Source organism: Quercus lobata, chromosome 9 (assembly GCF_001633185.2).
Source record: "Quercus lobata isolate SW786 chromosome 9, ValleyOak3.0 Primary Assembly, whole genome shotgun sequence".
Lineage (NCBI taxonomy): Eukaryota > Viridiplantae > Streptophyta > Magnoliopsida > Fagales > Fagaceae > Quercus > Quercus lobata.
Genome location: NC_044912.1, coordinates 1,701,536 through 1,719,265, shown reverse-complemented (window position 1 = coordinate 1,719,265; position 17,730 = coordinate 1,701,536). Strand labels below are relative to the sequence as shown.

General features: G+C 31.7%; 2 protein-coding genes across 2 annotated transcripts; one reads left to right on the top strand and one right to left on the bottom strand.

Annotated features, from left to right (window-relative positions):
* Positions 1-9,345: 9,345 nt before the first annotated feature.
* Positions 9,346-13,919, top strand: LOC115960811 (endoglucanase 3-like). The gene is made up of 6 exons (XM_031079802.1): positions 9,346-9,625; positions 10,753-11,256; positions 11,552-11,701; positions 12,060-12,171; positions 13,080-13,243; positions 13,337-13,919. Exons 1-6 carry the CDS (start codon positions 9,410-9,412, stop codon positions 13,667-13,669), a joined length of 1,479 nt encoding a protein of 492 aa, XP_030935662.1. The 5' UTR covers positions 9,346-9,409; the 3' UTR covers positions 13,670-13,919.
* Positions 13,920-15,927: 2,008 nt separating this feature from the next.
* Positions 15,928-17,332, bottom strand: LOC115960003 (serpin-ZX-like). The gene is made up of 2 exons (XM_031078696.1): positions 16,948-17,332; positions 15,928-16,713 (listed from the first exon to the last, which is right to left on the bottom strand). Exons 1-2 carry the CDS (start codon positions 17,317-17,319, stop codon positions 15,928-15,930), a joined length of 1,158 nt encoding a protein of 385 aa, XP_030934556.1. The 5' UTR covers positions 17,320-17,332.
* Between the last annotated feature and the right edge of the window lie 398 nt (positions 17,333-17,730).

Sequence of the window (17,730 nt, the reverse complement as noted above, 5' to 3'; positions counted from 1 at the left end):
GGTACGTGTGTGGAGGATAAAAAAGAGGGAAAAAAAAGGAAAAAAAAAAAAGGAAGGGAAATGGTATCATAATATTTTCACAATACTTTCACAATAAATTTTAAGTGGTAGGTTATTATTAGCTAATATTGGTAAAAAAAAAAATAATTTTTTTAGAAAGAGAAAAAAATAATTTTAATAATACGTTCAAATTAAAATCAGTATCAATTTTTATCACAATATTTTCACAATACTTTCACAATAAATCTTAAGTGGTAGGTTATTATTAGCTAATATTGGTGAGAAAAAAATAATTTTAATAGCACCTTAAAATTAAAATCAGTATCAATTTTTATCACAATATTTTCACAATACTTTCACAATAAATCTTAAGTGGTAGGTTATTATTAGCTAAAATTGGTGAGAAAAAAATAATTTTTTTAGAAAGAGAAAAATTGATTTAAGTATGATGAAGTAGTTGATTTAAGTATGAACCAAACTCACATCCAAAAAAAAAAAAAAGTATGAAATAAACTCCCTTATATATACATTGTCTTTTTTGGTAATTTATCCCTCAAACTGCCACTTTTATAAGTGCTAGCCAAACACTTAGTTTTTTCAAAAAACACTTTTTAACAGTTTTTACCAAACACTTAGCTTTTTGAAAATGCACTTTTTCATTATGCACTTTTACAAAAAGCTAAACCAAACTCACCCTAAGAGTCACATTTAGCTTTTTGAGGGTTGAATGTGATATTATTTCTTTACCATCATATTGGCTACATAATACAAAGATGGACAAATAAATGAGTTTGCAAAATGGTAATCATGTTTATTAAAACAAAATAAAGATAGCTTGTATTTACAATTTTATCTTTAGAATTTTATGAATGGTAGAGGCCTGAAAGTATAGTGCAAAAAGAAAGACAAGAGGAAGAAGATGATGATATGGATGAAAAAAGAGAAGAAGAAGAGTTAATGTCTAAATCACTAATTTCTAAGGAGTAATAATGATACTACTATGAGTGTTTTTTGACATTTAGATCTAATAGTAATCAATGGTTCACAAAAGGTGTAACTCTTGTGAAGTTATACCAAATGTAACTTGAACCCATCTCATATATATATATATATATATGTATATATATTTTGTAAGTTTCTTGCATGCACTCTGCATATCTATGTTCAAAAGTATCTTGTGTTTAAGCTAGTATAGGTGGTTATGATAATAATTTCTATTGGATAAGTCCTAATCCAGATTTAAAAAAATTACGGTGAATGCTGTTTTGCTATATAAGCATGTCATTTAATCAAAGACCATGACTATATATGGCTAAACATTTTTGTCAACACTCAAACATATTTTAGGGCTTGTCGAGATTTCTATAATGTAAGTTTTCAAGGTCTACTCCATTTACTTGATCATAGCTTCTCTTGTTGTCCTCCATCGGAGACAAGAAATCATATATGCAATATATCATTCTTAAGATATCTCCAATATTAATGGAAAATGTCAAGGAGTCTATTGAGCTTAGTATTTCTATTTCGTCCATCCACCAATATGTCATAGATTGCCAAATATACTTGTTGTATAGTTGCCCAAATATACTTGCTGTATAGTTTCTTTTTGTAAGTTTCTTGCATGAACTTTGTATATTTATGTTCAAAAATATCGTGTTTAAGCTAGAATAGGTGGTGATGATAATACTTTCTATTGGATAATTCCTAATGTTAAAGACTATGTCACTTGTGTGCAACATTGGTGTAATTGGTTAGGCAGTTAGGAGATCTAAACAAGAATTTTATTGGAAGGGTATGAAAACTAATGTTAAGAGGTATATTCGAGAATGTGATATTTGTCAAGGGATTAAGTCTGAAACTTTTGCTCCATCAAGGTTACTGTAGCCATTGGCTATTCTATCTAAGCCATGATTTGATGTGGGTCTTGATTTTGTGGAATGATTGACTAAATCTCAAGGTTTTGAGGTTATTTTGGTTGTTGTGGATAGATTGACAAAGTATGTTCACTTTATTTCTTTAAGCCACCCTTATTCAGCTGCTAAGGTTATGGGGTGTATATGCAGTATATTTTTAAATGTCATGTTCTTCCAGCTACTATAGTCAGTGATAGAGTTGCTACCTTCACCTCCAAATTCTATTTTGAGTTGTTTAGACTATAGGGTGTGGAGTTGGCTATGTCAACAACCTACCTTCCTCAATCTAATGGTTGGACTAAGATTGTAAATAAAAGCCTAGAGTAGTATTTGAGGGCTCTTGTTGGGGACAAACCCCATAAGTGGGTTGAGTGGCTTCCATTGGTTGAATATTGGTTCAACCACAACTTTCACACAGCCATTAAGCTCACTCTTTTTGAGGCATTGTATGGCTACTCACCCCTAAAGTTACAAGACTATTCCCGGCACTAAAGTTGATGCAGCCAGCGAAAACATCTTTTGGCTTCCCTTAAGGCCATTTAACTCTTGCATAAGAAAGAATGAAGCTCCAGGCAAATAAGCACAGGTCTGAGAGGTCCTTTCAGGTGGAAGATTGAGTGTATTTGAGGATATAGCCCTATAAATAGAAAACCTTAGCTTATAAAGAGAAGTGGAAGTTGTTTCCAAGATTTTATGGGCTTTTCCAAGTTCTCCAAAGGGTAGGGGAGGTGGTTTATAAGTTGGATCTTCCTTCTAATAATAAGATCCACCCTGTTTTTCACGTGTCTTGTTTAAAGTTGAAGTTGGGTCAACAGGAATCCCCCATTCCTACTTTGCTACCCCTTGATGAAACAAGATAGATGATACCTGAATTGGTAGCTGTGTTGCATATTAGAACTAAGAACTTGAAGTCAAGAATCATAACCTAAGGGAAATATCAAAGTGTACTGAAAAGGGTTTTTTTTTTTTTTTTTTTTTTTTTTTAAAATTTTAATTTTTGGATAAGTTTATTTTGAAAACATGGATTAGTAGGAGAGTGTCTTATTTTGTAGGCATTTAATGTGAAGTTGGAGTTATAATTTTAAAGAGTTGTCCTCAATTCTTATTAAATGTAAGGTTTAGGGGTATTTTTGAAATATATAAAAATTCAGTCTAAAGAGAGAAATCCTCTTAGTATAGATAAACCAACAGCCGAAAGTAAGATAAGTGGCCCAAAGTTCGGGCCTTACTTCAAAATCTTGACAGATTAGACTCTGATTGATATTGGGCTTTTAAGTTAAACACTATTGCTGGGCCAGGAATCAGATGAAGCTAAGATATCATCACATTTGAATCTGAAAAGTAAGCCCTAAAATGGCATTGCGGCATTGCCCAAAGTGAAACATTTGACATCGGCCTTGTTGCTTTGGGCTCGTCTATTTTGGACATACTACACAATCTCTTCCAAATGAAATGATGCTACAGTCCAGGTAATGGTGTTACAATTCTTGGCTTTTAAAGTTGTTTTTATTTTATTTATTTATTTTTATAGATACAATATAATTTGAATTTATGATATTTTTTTCATGATAATTATTTTTGGTCTTTCAATCAAAATATTAATTAGTTTTTGATGTAGACGAGATTTGAATCTAATTCTCTTATTTGATGATAAGAGACACTATCAATCAAATTAACTAGAACACACTTGGCTTTGAAATATTGGCATATAGTCTTGATAATCATGCATATAGGCAGGCTTATAATGTATAAATCTATGTTGTGTTTTAATAAGATACTTCAATTCGAATCTTGTAACCTTGTATACATAATTAAAAAAAGAAAAACTCATTATTGTCTTAATATTACAGGGAACTTGAATTCTAATCTTGTCACATAAAAAGCTTAGTATTATAACAAAGACCAATCCTATAAATTTCAAATAGCCACACATTTTGTGATATGGCAGAGTAAGAAAATGCTTCAAACAGCATGCAAGGCCCGCCAACATGTCTACGCTACTTTCTGCTTCTGCAAGGAAGGCCTCTACCAATTGCTTGAATCTACTAGCTAGTTTCATGCATTGTAAAATCGAATATCATATTCATATTGAGTAACGTTCAAGCTTAGCAATTATTGCTAGGCTGCTTTGCTTTGTTAATATACTAAGCGCTATATGCAATGCGCATTAAAAGACGTAAACCATTTAATTCCAATCTTGTGACTAGGAATCCATAGATCGAATGCTTCAATCAATGACTTCAAATTGAAATGAAGCACTAAAAAAGTCCTCATCATGTTGTTATAATAATGAGGAGGATCTTCAATGATATTGCTGAAGAATGATAATAAGCTTTTCCTTCGATCAAGTTACCTCAAAGCCTGTAGGCATGCGTTTGACCAGAAAGTATTGTTGCTACACGATATTGATTTTCCCTCGAAGGACAAATGTACAATACCAATGGTGTATTCTCTTACGTGTTTTTTTTTTACCCTCACAATAAGCAAGAATTGTTTTTAAGTTAATGATTAATTAATAATTATGTTTGTATATATGATGAAAACTTGAAACTAAAAACATGTCTATATTATATTATATTATTATCCATACGTGTATTATTAGCAGAGTACTGCACGGTATATAGATGACTTTAAACAAAAGCCAAGTACAATTTCGAACACAATTGATTTTTCTCTTTTCTGTATTATTTTTTTTGGGAGTAATTTATGTCACGGTCAACATTCTGCACATAACTGGAAATTCTGGTTTAGATCCCCAGTAATTTGAGTAGTAGATTTATAATTTATTGATAAATTGAACAATTTAGACTAAGTCAAACAATATCAATTTAATTAACAGTGCATGCAACCATAATAACTATTACCAAAAATCCCCCTCCTCCACAATTATTATCGAGTTGATACCATTATGGGGATTCCAAACATGTTAGAAAGTCCACTATAAAATAATAGTAAAACAATCAGTTAGAACATACAAAACTTTTGTAAACCTAAACAGCCAAAATTGCCAAATACTAGTTTTGGCAAAATTTGTGGCAAACTAGCACTGTTTCGGAAATATTTAGTAATTTATTAGTTTTTTAATACTCGAGTTTCACAAAATTGAGTTCTAAATAATACTTGAGTTCGATGAACTCGAGTTCCTAATGAGTCGCTAGTGTGGCATTGCTGATCTAGAATTTGTGTAATTAAAAAAATAATGTGGTATTCGATATTAGTGAAATCGAGTTTCTTTATAGTACTTGAGCTTCATACAGTCGAGTAATTTTTTTATTTTTTTTCCAGAAGCTTCAACACTTTCATGAAACTTGTCAAGTCAAAGAAAATGGCAAGCATTTATGGCCAAAGTGTCATCCATTTTGGCCAAAAGAAAAGAAGCATGAATTTGGTTTGCATGTCAGGTGTTGTTCCTGGCCATCTTCTTTCACAATTCATAAAGAACATTTAATGCAAACTCTTGCATTTCTTCACGCATGAAACTTCTTGAATATCATGCATCTTCCTGACATGGGCATGCAAGCCATTTAATGGTTTGTTGGCTAATGTCAAGCCACTAAGTTTGACTATTCAAGTCATTCCAACAAAAACAAAGAAAAGAAAAAGAAAAAGAAAAAGAAAAACAAGGGACTCGACTATTAAAAGCTCGAGTATTATAAAGAAACTCGATTTCAGTAATATCGAGTATTACATTATTTTTTTAATTACACAAATTTCAAGCCAACAGTGCCACACTAGAGACTCACTAGAAACTCGAGTACTATTTAGAACTCGATTTTGTAAAACTCGAGTACTAAAAAAGTGGTAGATTACTAAATATTTTTGAAACAGTGCTAGTTTGCCACAAATTTTGCCAGAACGTGGTATTTGGCTATTTTCACCAAAGTGAAACTCTCTATGTAGCCTTTGCTGCAGTGAACTCATTGGAATAGATCTTTGTGGTTTTAAGCAATTCTCACAATCACTCTCTTTGGGAGCATAAGATCGGTGGGTAAAATAATTTTTTATTGGTTTTATGCTCAAGAGAAAGAAAGGATCAAAGACTAAGTAGGAATCTTTCTTTTAGCAAAATTTAGATTCTGTTTCAGCATGATTTTCGCTTGAATGAGAATCAAGCAAAATACTTGCAAATTAAGTCTCTATCTACATTATTCTTTCGCTTTAGCAAGTTTGAATGAGGAAATTCATTGAACTTGAATTCTTCAATTACCATCACTTAAAACTCTATGTTAACACAGTTTTTTTTTTTTTTTTGGACACAATGTTAACCCAGACTTTTTTTTTTTTTTTTTGAGAAACATGTTAACCTGGAGACTTAAAATCTTAAATACATAGAAATGTAATTCTTGACCTTGTCACATAAAATATGTTAGTCTAAAACCTAACATTAATAATCAAAATTTAGTTTACTCAAGAAGTTGAATATTTCGATTCTCATTAAAAAAGGAAAAAAAAAAAAGTTAAAAATTTATTCTAGCTTAAAAGTGAAAAAGAAAAAGGTTGTACCTGATATAGAAAATTATCTAAGGCAAATAATTTAAAAAAAAAAAAAAAGTAACGTAAGTTGTCAAAGAAATAAGCAAAGGATGAGGCTACCCGTCATCTCAGCCGATCAATCTTTTGTTAATTTGGGTTACCTTTCCCGCTGATTGAGTTTATTTCACGAATAAGTAATATATATGCGCATGCAAAGACAAATGAAGGAGCTTCATAATTTGTCCAAGACAAGCCTATAATCTAAAATGTGTTTCACATGTCATCGTACCCATAAAAATTAACCCACTTTTAGCCTAAAGGTGCCAAAATTAACCTCGGTGTAAGATATTCGTATTACAAGTGGTTAAAAGCTAAGCTTGCACTCGTGGTTAAGCAACAGAGTACCTGCTGGTACATATTTTTGGTTTGGTAATACTTATTATTATTATTTGATAGTTACAAAAGAGAAGAGAATATTTGAATTATAAATATTTTCATCAGAAATATTAGGATGTGATAATTGAGCTATGAAATTCTTGACAGTACAATTTATTTTTAAAATTTTTGAAAATAGATCTGTTTAAAAAAATTATACTTAAAAAAGTATCGTTTAAAAAACCTATACTTTTAAAAAAAAGTATGATTTGAAATTGTGATGCAAACGGGCAAAGCAAAATGAAAATTTAGCTCAAACAAATCTTTGTCTCCATTATGAATATCTTGAATCCTGCATTTAGTGATTGATTAGTTAGATGACATGTCGCATTGCTGATTGCCCACTTTTGAAATAAAATATGCTTACTATTTGTCTCTTTTGTTAACAGGATGGGAACACTACAAGTACAGGTTAAGAAATTTAAAAGTTCAATTTTATCTGTCGTGTATTTTTTTTTGGGAAAGAAAACTAGCACCTGCCAATAATTCACTAGTTATTCTAGTCTCAAAATGATTGTGTTGTTTTTGATATTTAAAAATAATAAGAGATGAAACTGATAAAATCTATTATAGTCGAATAAGAAATTTGATGTTCGAATTTTATTTACGTCAAAAATCGATTGAAGTTTAACTTGTAGTAGATATCATAGGTTAAATTCTATTATATATATATATAAATTAAAATATATCTTAACTTATGTCTTTAAGACACTCACTAAACAATGTTGAAAAAAAAAATCAAGAAAAATAAAATAAGCGCCAAAAGCTTAGTCCTAAAGCATGGGAACAAAGTGGATAAGATCCCAAGACGAGAATGAAGTGAAAGCAACTAAGCTAAGAAAAGCAACATTCACTCATTCATTCTCACACTCTAATAATTTTTATATAATATATATATATATATATATTTATATATATATATATTTATTTGATTAAATTACTTTGGCGCCGATTTCCTAGCGTGATCTAAGGCCGGTAAAAGCGCGCCATTCGCGCCTTCCCTTTACCCTGACATTTTGACAAAAAGAAAGGAATATTGCAAATTTCAACGAGGGAAAAGGTTGCCGTTATTTTTGCAGTTTTTTTGGTTTCGGTTGGTTACTTCCCACCAAAACAAAGACCCATAATCACTAATCATGGACATTCTTTTTCCCATTGACGTGGCATTTTAATTTTTAATTTTTTTTTTGTTTTCATTAATGGTCGGGCATGAACGAAACCAACAAAAGAACAACATATGAGTGGCACTATTGCAGGAGTGTCTCAATGTGTTTCTTAATTGCCATCTATATTCATTATGGTTCATTTTATGATAGTACTAAATGTGTCATGATCTATATATATCTAGTTTAATTGATGGGTATGGAGGTGTTTATATCGTATTTAATTTAATGCATTGAAATATTCGACCAAAACTATGTCGTCAAGAAAAGGAGGCATTTATGAGTGACAACATTATAATTTTTTGTGATACTTTTATAACGTGCTTCAGTGATAGGAAAAGCACATTCCAATCTCTCTCTCTCTCTCTCTTCCCCTCTCCCTCTCTCTTTTGCATGGGCTATCAAGCCTATCAGGTTTAAAATTATGATTACAAAATGAAAAAAATGATATATATATATAGTGAGCGTTTGGATTGAAATTAAATTTTTTTTTTTTTTTTTTTTTTTTTTTTTTTTTGCACGTGAACAGTAATCTCATATGGGTTCACTGTTCATGTACTGTTCACATACTGTTCATGTATTAAAAATATTAAAAATAGGTTCCACGATACTATTCACACATTTAAAAATTATTTTGCTACAGTACTTTCAGTTTTCAATTTTCAGTTTTCAGTTTCAGCAACAATAAGCTTAATCCAAACGGACCCATATTATTTCATTATATTTTTTCACAACTTGTTAAAGTTGTAAGTTGTGAGTGATTGACAATTACTAATTTTTTCCCCATGAATTACAATCTCTAACTTCAATAAATTGTAGAATAGGATTTATCACTAAATTTATTTAATTACTTAATTAATAAACTTAGGCACACAACATTCTTTATAACTTTTTTCAAAATTTTTGACATGATCTATTATAATTACTGTATAATAAAAGTATTGTTAACGTTAGACTCAAGTGAAATTGATTTTACACTAATTATAACTGGGGTTTTTTTTTTTTTTTTGGGAGAATCTAATTATAACCAGTTATGTCAACTATTATGATTTTTTTTTTAAAAAAAAAAAGTTTATTTCTAAGTCTAACAATACTCATTAACAATTATGGTGGATGGGATTTGGGCCATTTGGCCGTTGTAACAGGAGCGGGATTTGGGGTTTATCTTTTGGAATTTGGCCAAACCCGCAATGTTGAGACAAGATGCTAAACCTATGAAAAGTCAAAACCCTAATTTAAAAGTAACAATTTAATATAATTACAATAAACAAAATGATTCATGCAAGAAAAGCCATAATATACGCTATAGTAATTGAGGTTCGTCTTCCTATATAAGGGCATGTCATTGTTGAATCAAAGTCATAAAAACTAATTCAAAGTTAAAACAAAGTGAGCGCATTGGTGCTTTAGCAATAGCAAGTACCAATGAGAATCATGATTAAGGGAGCTTCTTTCTGCCTCTTGTTTTTCTTGTCTTCCTTTGTAATTGGCTTGGACACTGTCCAAGCCAATCCCAACTATAGAGATGCCTTAGCAAAGTCCTTATTGTTCTTCCAAGGCCAGAGGTCTGGGAGGCTCCCTAAAACCCAACAAATTACTTGGAGGTCCAACTCTGGCCTATCTGATGGTCTTCTTGCCCATGTATGTTATTGCCATTATCAACCTTTTGTTTTTCTTTCTTCCTTCCTTTATTATTATTATTATTATGTTGGCTTACTTGCAGGTTGTAGCAAGTGAGATGTAATATTTGAATCTAATTTCCTCATAGAGAGAGATATAATATTATTATAATTAAGTTGTTTAAAAAAAAAATGTTATTATTATTAAGTTATAAGACTCTTTAACTTTTACTTTTAATTTGTCACTAGGGAAGCCTTTAATCCATGCTAAGCTAGTTCAAGTTGTATATGTTTTAACTTTGATACCACACTTTTACTAGGAGAATTTATCTCTTTTAATTTTTTTTTCTTTCCTTTTCTTTTCGTTTTTTTTTTTTAAACCCCACATGATGGTAGTTATTAACTATTAAGTTTAGTAAACGGAAACTTGCATGGTCCATTATTTCTTGAAACAAAAAGAAAATAGATTTACAAAAAATTAACTTATAAAACCATTTTATTGAATGCTCTTCTCACAACATATGAGTTTCACATGTATAAGATTCATATATTTTGAGAGGGGTATTCAAGAAACAGCTTTATAGGTATAATATATTTAGTACCTATGTGGGTACTGATGAAAAGCCATCTTATTGCGTCTGCATTTCCTTTTTTTTTTTTTTTAGCCGTGCGTTTCTATGGCTGTTGGCTTTTTCGGTAGTCTCGTGCACTGTTTACGGGACCTACAAACCTCTTTTTTCAACAAAACTTTTATTAAAAATGGGTCTCATGACACTATTTACACATTTAAAAATTATTTTGCTACAGTATTTTCAGTTTTCATTTTTCAGCAAAATAAGCGGTACGTTTGGATGCGGATGAAAAATTAAAATTATTTCACTATTTAGCTTATTTTTGCTACTATTTATGGGCTTTACTGCACTTTTTGGCACTATTTATGGGTTTCACTGTATTATTTCAACTAACTTTTACATTTATCTACATAACTTTTAGCAATAATTTTTTAGTTTTAGAAAAATAAGTGGTATCCAGACACACCCTTACTTATTTTTCGGAGATATGTTTGGTGTTCCTTATTTTTTATGATTATCTTTCGATAATTCAATTGTTAGTGTGTGATCAAAAGAAATACTTTGTTTAATTTGGCAGGTGAATTTAATTGGAGGCTACTATGATGCTGGGGACAATGTCAAATTTAATTTTCCAATGGCTTTCACCACCACTATGCTATCATGGGGCGCACTAGAATATGGCAAGAAAATGAGCCCCCAATTACAAGAAGCAAGGGCCGCAATCAGATGGGCCACTGACTACTTCCTAAAATGTGCCACTGTTACCCCTGGTAAGCTCTATGTTGGTGTTGGTGATCCAAGCGTGGATCACAAGTGTTGGGAGCGGCCCGAGGACATGACCACGGTCCGGTCCGTTTACTCGGTCTCTCCTAGCAACCCAGGTTCAGATGTGGCTGGTGAGACCGCAGCTGCATTAGCTGCTGCTTCCATGGTTTTTAGGAAGGTTGATCCAAAATACTCAAGATTGCTATTGAAAACAGCAAAAAATGTCATGCAATTTGCAATGCAATATAGAGGTGCCTATAGCGATTCACTTGGGTCTGCAGTGTGCCCATTTTATTGTTCATATTCTGGATATAAGGTAAGACTGCGTGTAGTTGAAAATCGTGATGCTACATAAGAAGTACATATGGTTGCTATGTCGAGTGTTAATTGAACCTACTTTGCTGTTTATGGCCAATTTTGTGAAATAACTAGTGGGCCTTTCTTTTGGAATAAAAAAGGCCCAACTTTCAAAATATTGGGCCAGTATAAGCTAGTCCAATAAGATGACTTTTAATGTCTTTCTGGTATTCCAGCCCAATGGATTGCCATCCATAAATTGTAACTGTTTGATATTTTTTACTTATCAAATTCTGTTCATGTAACATTTGTAGGATGAACTGCTTTGGGGAGCTGCATGGCTTTTAAGGGCTACAAACGATGTTTCTTACTTCAATTTCTTGAAATCACTGGGAGCTGATGATGGAACAGATATCTTCAGCTGGGACAATAAATATGCTGGTGCTCGTGTCCTCCTATCCAGGGTAAGAGAGCTATTATTGTATTGGAAAACTAAATTAATTTTACTGACAATATCATTATCAACTTCTTATGTTTCTATATAAAATTTGTGTCAGTGGTAATTAAGTAATAGGATATTTTTCAGCTCTTCATATACTTTTAACATATTTGAATCAAGGCTAGTTAAAGGGCTTGACGAGTACATTTACGAAACCCCAAAAAGCCAACTTTTTTTTTTAAATTTTTTTTGAGCTTGTTTTGGTGGACTCCAATCTCCAAACCAAAAAAAAGCAAATTTCCATATATTTTTTTTACAGTACTTCAACAAAGTTCATCTAAATGTCTCTCTTAACAATTGAAATGCTGGTTTCCTCCATGTAGAGAGCCTTGCTTAACACTGATAAGAACTTTGATTCATTCAAGCAACAAGCTGAAGATTTCATGTGCCGGATTTTGCCCAACTCTCCCTACACAAGTACACAATATACACAAGGTAAAGATAGCTATTAACATTTTTAATAGTAATTTTGTGGTGTCGTGAGTTTTCTGTTAAGTTTGGTATATGTCCACAACTATGTAATCATTTCCCTAATTTATTTATGAAGAACCACTGTAGAATTGTCATGTTAAAAATACTTTTACAATTGTTTTAGATAAATTTAAAATTAAAATTTTAAATATGGATGAATTATCATTTTCATTCTTAAAGTTTGTTTTTGTCAATTTAGTCCTTAAACATTTACATTTCTCTTAAGTAGGTTATTTTGTCCATTACTACTTATAAAATTGTAGGAATCACAACATCTAATGTGATGTCATTTTCCTAAATTGAACGACAATTATTGGATAGAAGAACCAATTTGATAAGAATATAAAAATTTAAGGACTAAAGTCACAAAAATTTAACTTTATGGATGAAAATGAGAAGTTATCCAAACTTAAAGGATATATTTTTTAGACTTTAGCCAGATTTTTATGATACTTTGTGCCCCACTTTTCAATCTTTTCCAAATTATTTATCTATAATTGCAATATAAAGGTCAGTTTTTATACAGTTTGTTCAAATTTATTTGCACAAATTTATAATTATTATTTCAAGTGGGCTCGAAATTGCCTCAATTAAGAGGATATTTTAATACAACATTGATTACAAGTAAAGAAATTCACAATTAATAATTATGAAAAACTTACTTGCATCAATGAAGTACGAGCTGTACAATGCTTTGGGGAGACTCCTCTGTCCTCGCAAACAACTAGAAAACAATGTCTACTCTACTCCCAAGTCTAAAGCTAGATATGAGAGCAAATATGTTGATTAGAATGTTCTGTGCGTATTTTGTCCCCTTGACGCCTGCTTCAAATTTGGATATATTGCTAACCACAAAATCCTCTAAAATGAAGGTGGGCTCATGTACAAGTTACCTGAAAGCAACCTTCAGTATGTTACTTCCATAACATTCTTGCTCACAACTTATTCCAAGTACATGTCTGCGACGAAACACACGTTTAACTGTGGCAGCCTTTTGGTCACTTCAAGTTCCCTAAGAAACCTTGCAAAGAAACAGGCAAGTAATTAAAGAAATTATGTTCTAATTTTCACTTGTTTTGTTTCTATCTCCCTTCTTATCTCTAAAGAGAATAAATTGTGGAAATTACAGGTTGACTATATATTAGGTGTGAACCCATTGAAAATGTCATATATGGTAGGATACGGGGCATACTTTCCAAAGAGAATTCACCACAGAGGATCCTCCTTGCCCTCATTGGCAAGTCATCCACAAGCTATAGGCTGCGATGGTGGTTTCCAACCATTCTTCTATTCATCAAATCCTAATCCTAACACTTTGACTGGAGCCATTGTAGGAGGTCCAAACCAAAATGATGGCTTCCCAGATGATCGTACTGATTATAGTCATTCAGAACCTGCCACTTATATCAATGCTGCTATTGTTGGACCTTTGGCATACTTTTCTGGGAGCTCCACTACTTGATGGGATTTTTCATCAACTACCAATTCATTGTATATACATTCCGTGTCTCAAAAGAAGAATGCATTACACAACGTACACTAAGAATAGGTTGGTTATATGGTTATGTTTGGCTTTTCTTTTTCTTTTTTTTTTCTTTTTTTTTTCGGTGTAATCCGATAATCGGATTAAGTGTCAGTGAATTGAACCTTTGAATTAGTTCTTGTAATTCATCTTCATTATGGGAAGAAACACATATGGAAAATTGACTGTTTCTTGTCCTTTTTGATATGGGATCTTGAGAACTTTAAAGGTTGATTGGATGGATCCATAAAAGTGTTTCACCTTTGTGGTTTTCCTGCATTTGCAAGGATGATGAGCATCGCTTCTTTATTAATAGCATCAGGTGGGAGAACTTCTTCGAGGTGCCCTAATAACATTCTTAGCCCATATATGATAAATCACTTCATTTCTTACTATATCAACCCTCAAATATTTCAATGTTAACAAATTATAAAGCCATTGTCATGAGATATGGTGGCAAACATCATTCATTATCGGTAGCACCAAAAGCACTAAGATAATGACAAAAATGATAAAAATGAGGAAAATATATGTGAAAAAAAGAAGAAGCAACTAGTTGACTATTTTGAGTAATGCCAAAAATGAGCCAAGTTGAGTATTAACCGTTTAGATTTGTTTATTTTAATTTTATTTTCTTCAAATTATATTATATGTTTTGGCTTGATTCATTTACTTTTCAAGCAAGCTCGAGCTTGTTTACGAGTTATTTGATTAACTTATTTTTTCCCTATATATAATAAAATCATGGCTAAAATATTTTACCTCTTTATAAATCTATAAATTTTACTACATATGGATTGTTTATGTAATAAATAAACTAGATTCTCAAAAATAAAAAAAAAGTTATGAATAAACTACAAATAATAATTGCATATCGTATGAACCAATTTAAAAACTTATACAACCAAATTTCAAATCTATATAAATATATTTTTTGACAAGTATACGTATAAATATATAGTATTATATATAATTAATTAGAACTCTTATGTTCACGAGCTTGTTTATGAACATATTATTATATTTAAACTCGGTTCATTTAATAATCGAGTCTAAAGTTGGGCTTGAGTTTGACTTGTTTATTAAACAAATGAACACAAGCAAGGTTTTTTCACGAGTCAAGATTGAAATTCTCTATAAATATAACTCGAGTTTTTCATAAATAGTTTAGTTTATTTTCAACTCAAAATTTTAAGAATGTTATAGTGACTGAAAGCAATTATGAAAAAAAATTACCAATAAGGGATATATAGTTAATGCACCATAAGTGAACATTAAATCTCATGCATATATATAGTTTGTATTATGTGGTGTGTGACAAATTATTAAATTCACTTGCCTCAAGAAAACAATCAAACTCAGTTGAAATAATTTGAATGACTAATTCAAAACAAATTGGAAAAAAAAAACATTTAACCAAACCTAAGGATAATTTATCTTTAGTTTTCTAAAATTGAATCTTTTAGCACGACTTTATCCACAGCCATAGAGGAAGATGATAAACCATGAGATCTCAAAACACTAAAAGCCTCACTAATACATATTTAACAATATTCATTAGAGTTGGAAAATTTGATTTGAATTAGAGAGAAACAGGGTCACAAACCTATAAAGGCTCAAACATTTAGAAGAAGTCACTCTTTCACTCATTAGCAAACTTAAAATTAGCTAGTCATTGTAAATACTTTTTTGTTAGTCGTAAATTTGCTCGGTACGTATGGAAGTTTCAATTAATTTATCTAAATAAATATATATATACAAAATAAAAGTTTCAAACATTATAAATTACACAAATTTTATATAAATAGCATTTTATTACAAAGATAAAAGAACTATAAGAATTAAGTCTCATGCCTTCTTTGAAGGGAAATTAAATCTATTCTGTGATTCTATTAAATTTATTGGAATGGTATTGTAACACATTAATTTGCAGTCTTCAAACTTATAAACTTACCCTCCACCTATTTTCATGAGAGTAAGAATTGTCATTTGACCCAAAGTTCATTGGGTTAGTGATAATATGATCTTAAGCTTAAGCCTATACATACATATATATATATATATATATATATATATATATAAAGAATGTCATAAAAAATTCAAACAAAATAAAGTATCTAAAATTTGAATTCACAAATCCTTATAAAATTTAACTTTGAAGAGACTCACCATAACCTCTTAACATAAACATATATCAATTAGCCTAAAAGGGGGTTAAGTACAACTCCAACAAAAAATATGATCCCAGATATCCCTTCTCTAATCATGAACATGAATGGATGGTTTGCCACAAAACTTGGTCGTGGAGGTGGACGTGAAGTGAGCTGTACAGCGGCACAAGTAGCAGCAGCAGCTTTTGTACCTTTCTCATTAACTTCAATACAAGACTCTTGAACAATGCTGGAGACGAAAAATTTTCCACTTTCAAGAGATTCAATAATTTCTGTGAAATCCCCAACCGTCTCAAAAGGTAATGTTAATCCAAGATTTTTCATAATTTCTTTAGCTTCAAACCCATATGAAAACTTGAATTTAGGAATCAACATATCAGAAAGATGTATTTTTTGTAGATCAAAGCATTTATCTAATAAATTTGGGTTGGAATTAAACCTTTGAATTACATCTTGTAACCCATTTTTCTTCTCAGGAAGAAAGACATACATAGAGAATCGCCTGTTGTCTTGTCCTTCCTTATATGGGATCTCAAGAACCTTGAATTCTTCGAAGGATCCAAAAAAATGTTTCACCTCTGTTGTGCCGGTCATGAAGGGAACTTTAATTGGTTCTCCAACAAGGGGATAAAATTTTTTTGGTTGAGTCCTTTTAGCTTTAAAAGGATATAACCAAGCTCCCTTGAAATAGAGAGCATTGGCAAGGATGATTATTGTTGCCCCACTAACAGCACCAGGTGCGAGAACTTCTTTGATGAGCCCTTTTGTCGCATTCTTAACCCATAAGTTCACTTTATTCCTTACTTTCTCAGCCTGTAAAATATTTCAAAGTCGATCATTTATAAATATTTCAGTCTTTCAGTTTTTAGCAATAAGTCGTATCCAAACACTCTATACAAGTCTCAAACTTTAGTAATTATACCAACGTAGCTAACTGCATCATCATCCTTTTCATATACTAGTAATATTAAAGTACTATATGTAAAAAACCAGTCCATGCATGCACAGCACAAAGATTAATTGCGATGAAAAAGATGAGTTTCATACCTCATTCACAAAGTCAACAGCGTTGGCTTCTGCTTTGAAAACGGTTTCGGCAATCTCCTTGAAGGAGGGTCTCACAGCGAAACGCTGATCAATCCAAACCCCATTAAGAGAAGACAGAATCAGACCTTCATTGGTGTTCTCGACTGGTGCAGCAGCAGACATCATCAGAGAGGCCTTGGCTTTGAGATCATCCATGTCCTTTGCTTCAAGGAAGTCCAGCAGTTGCTCCAGCGTGCGACCTCGTGAACCAAAAGCCAGAATGCTCAATGCAACGATGATTGACATTGGAGACATCACGAAATTTTTGTTGTTGCACCCCTTATTGATCTCGTTGAGAATGAGTTGCCGAGCCATGCGCAAACAGTTCTCCATCTTTTCCTTGTGTCCTGACTTAAGACCGATGTGTTTGACAATGAAGGGTTCTGGTGGAATTATTATATGAACAGAAGGTATGTAAAAGTGAGTTAAACTTCAGATGTGGGATTGTGTCCGCTTAAATTATTTTGTTGTCCCACATCGGTAAAGGGCGAGAGAAAGGTGTGGTCCAATTCCATATATTTAATTCAGTCCATTTAGTCAATTTCTGTCTACTTTAGTCGAATTTGGTCCATATGGTATATTTTAGTCTACGTTGGGCCATTCCAGTTCAATTCAGTTCATGCTGGTCCAATTTAGTCCATTTGGTTTATTTGATCCACTTATGTTCTTTCCGATCCAATTCAGTCTATAAAGTCAAGTTAATTCAGTCCACTTTCGTTCATTTTTAGGTGAGTACAACTAAAA

What these genes read in the sequence shown, in the direction of transcription:
- LOC115960811 (XM_031079802.1), top strand. Translation starts at nt 9,410, where the DNA reads ATGAGAATCATGATTAAGGGAGCTTCTTTCTGCCTCTTGTTTTTCTTG. An exon ending in CTGATGGTCTTCTTGCCCAT is followed by an intron (nt 9,626 to 10,752) that starts GTATGTTATTGC and finishes TTAATTTGGCAG; the next exon opens with GTGAATTTAATTGGAGGCTA. An exon ending in GAAACCTTGCAAAGAAACAG is followed by an intron (nt 13,244 to 13,336) that starts GCAAGTAATTAA and finishes TGGAAATTACAG; the next exon opens with GTTGACTATATATTAGGTGT.
- LOC115960003 (XM_031078696.1), bottom strand. Translation starts at nt 17,319, where the DNA reads ATGGAGAACTGTTTGCGCATGGCTCGGCAACTCATTCTCAACGAGATC. An exon ending in CTGTTGACTTTGTGAATGAG is followed by an intron (nt 16,714 to 16,947) that starts GTATGAAACTCA and finishes AATATTTTACAG; the next exon opens with GCTGAGAAAGTAAGGAATAA.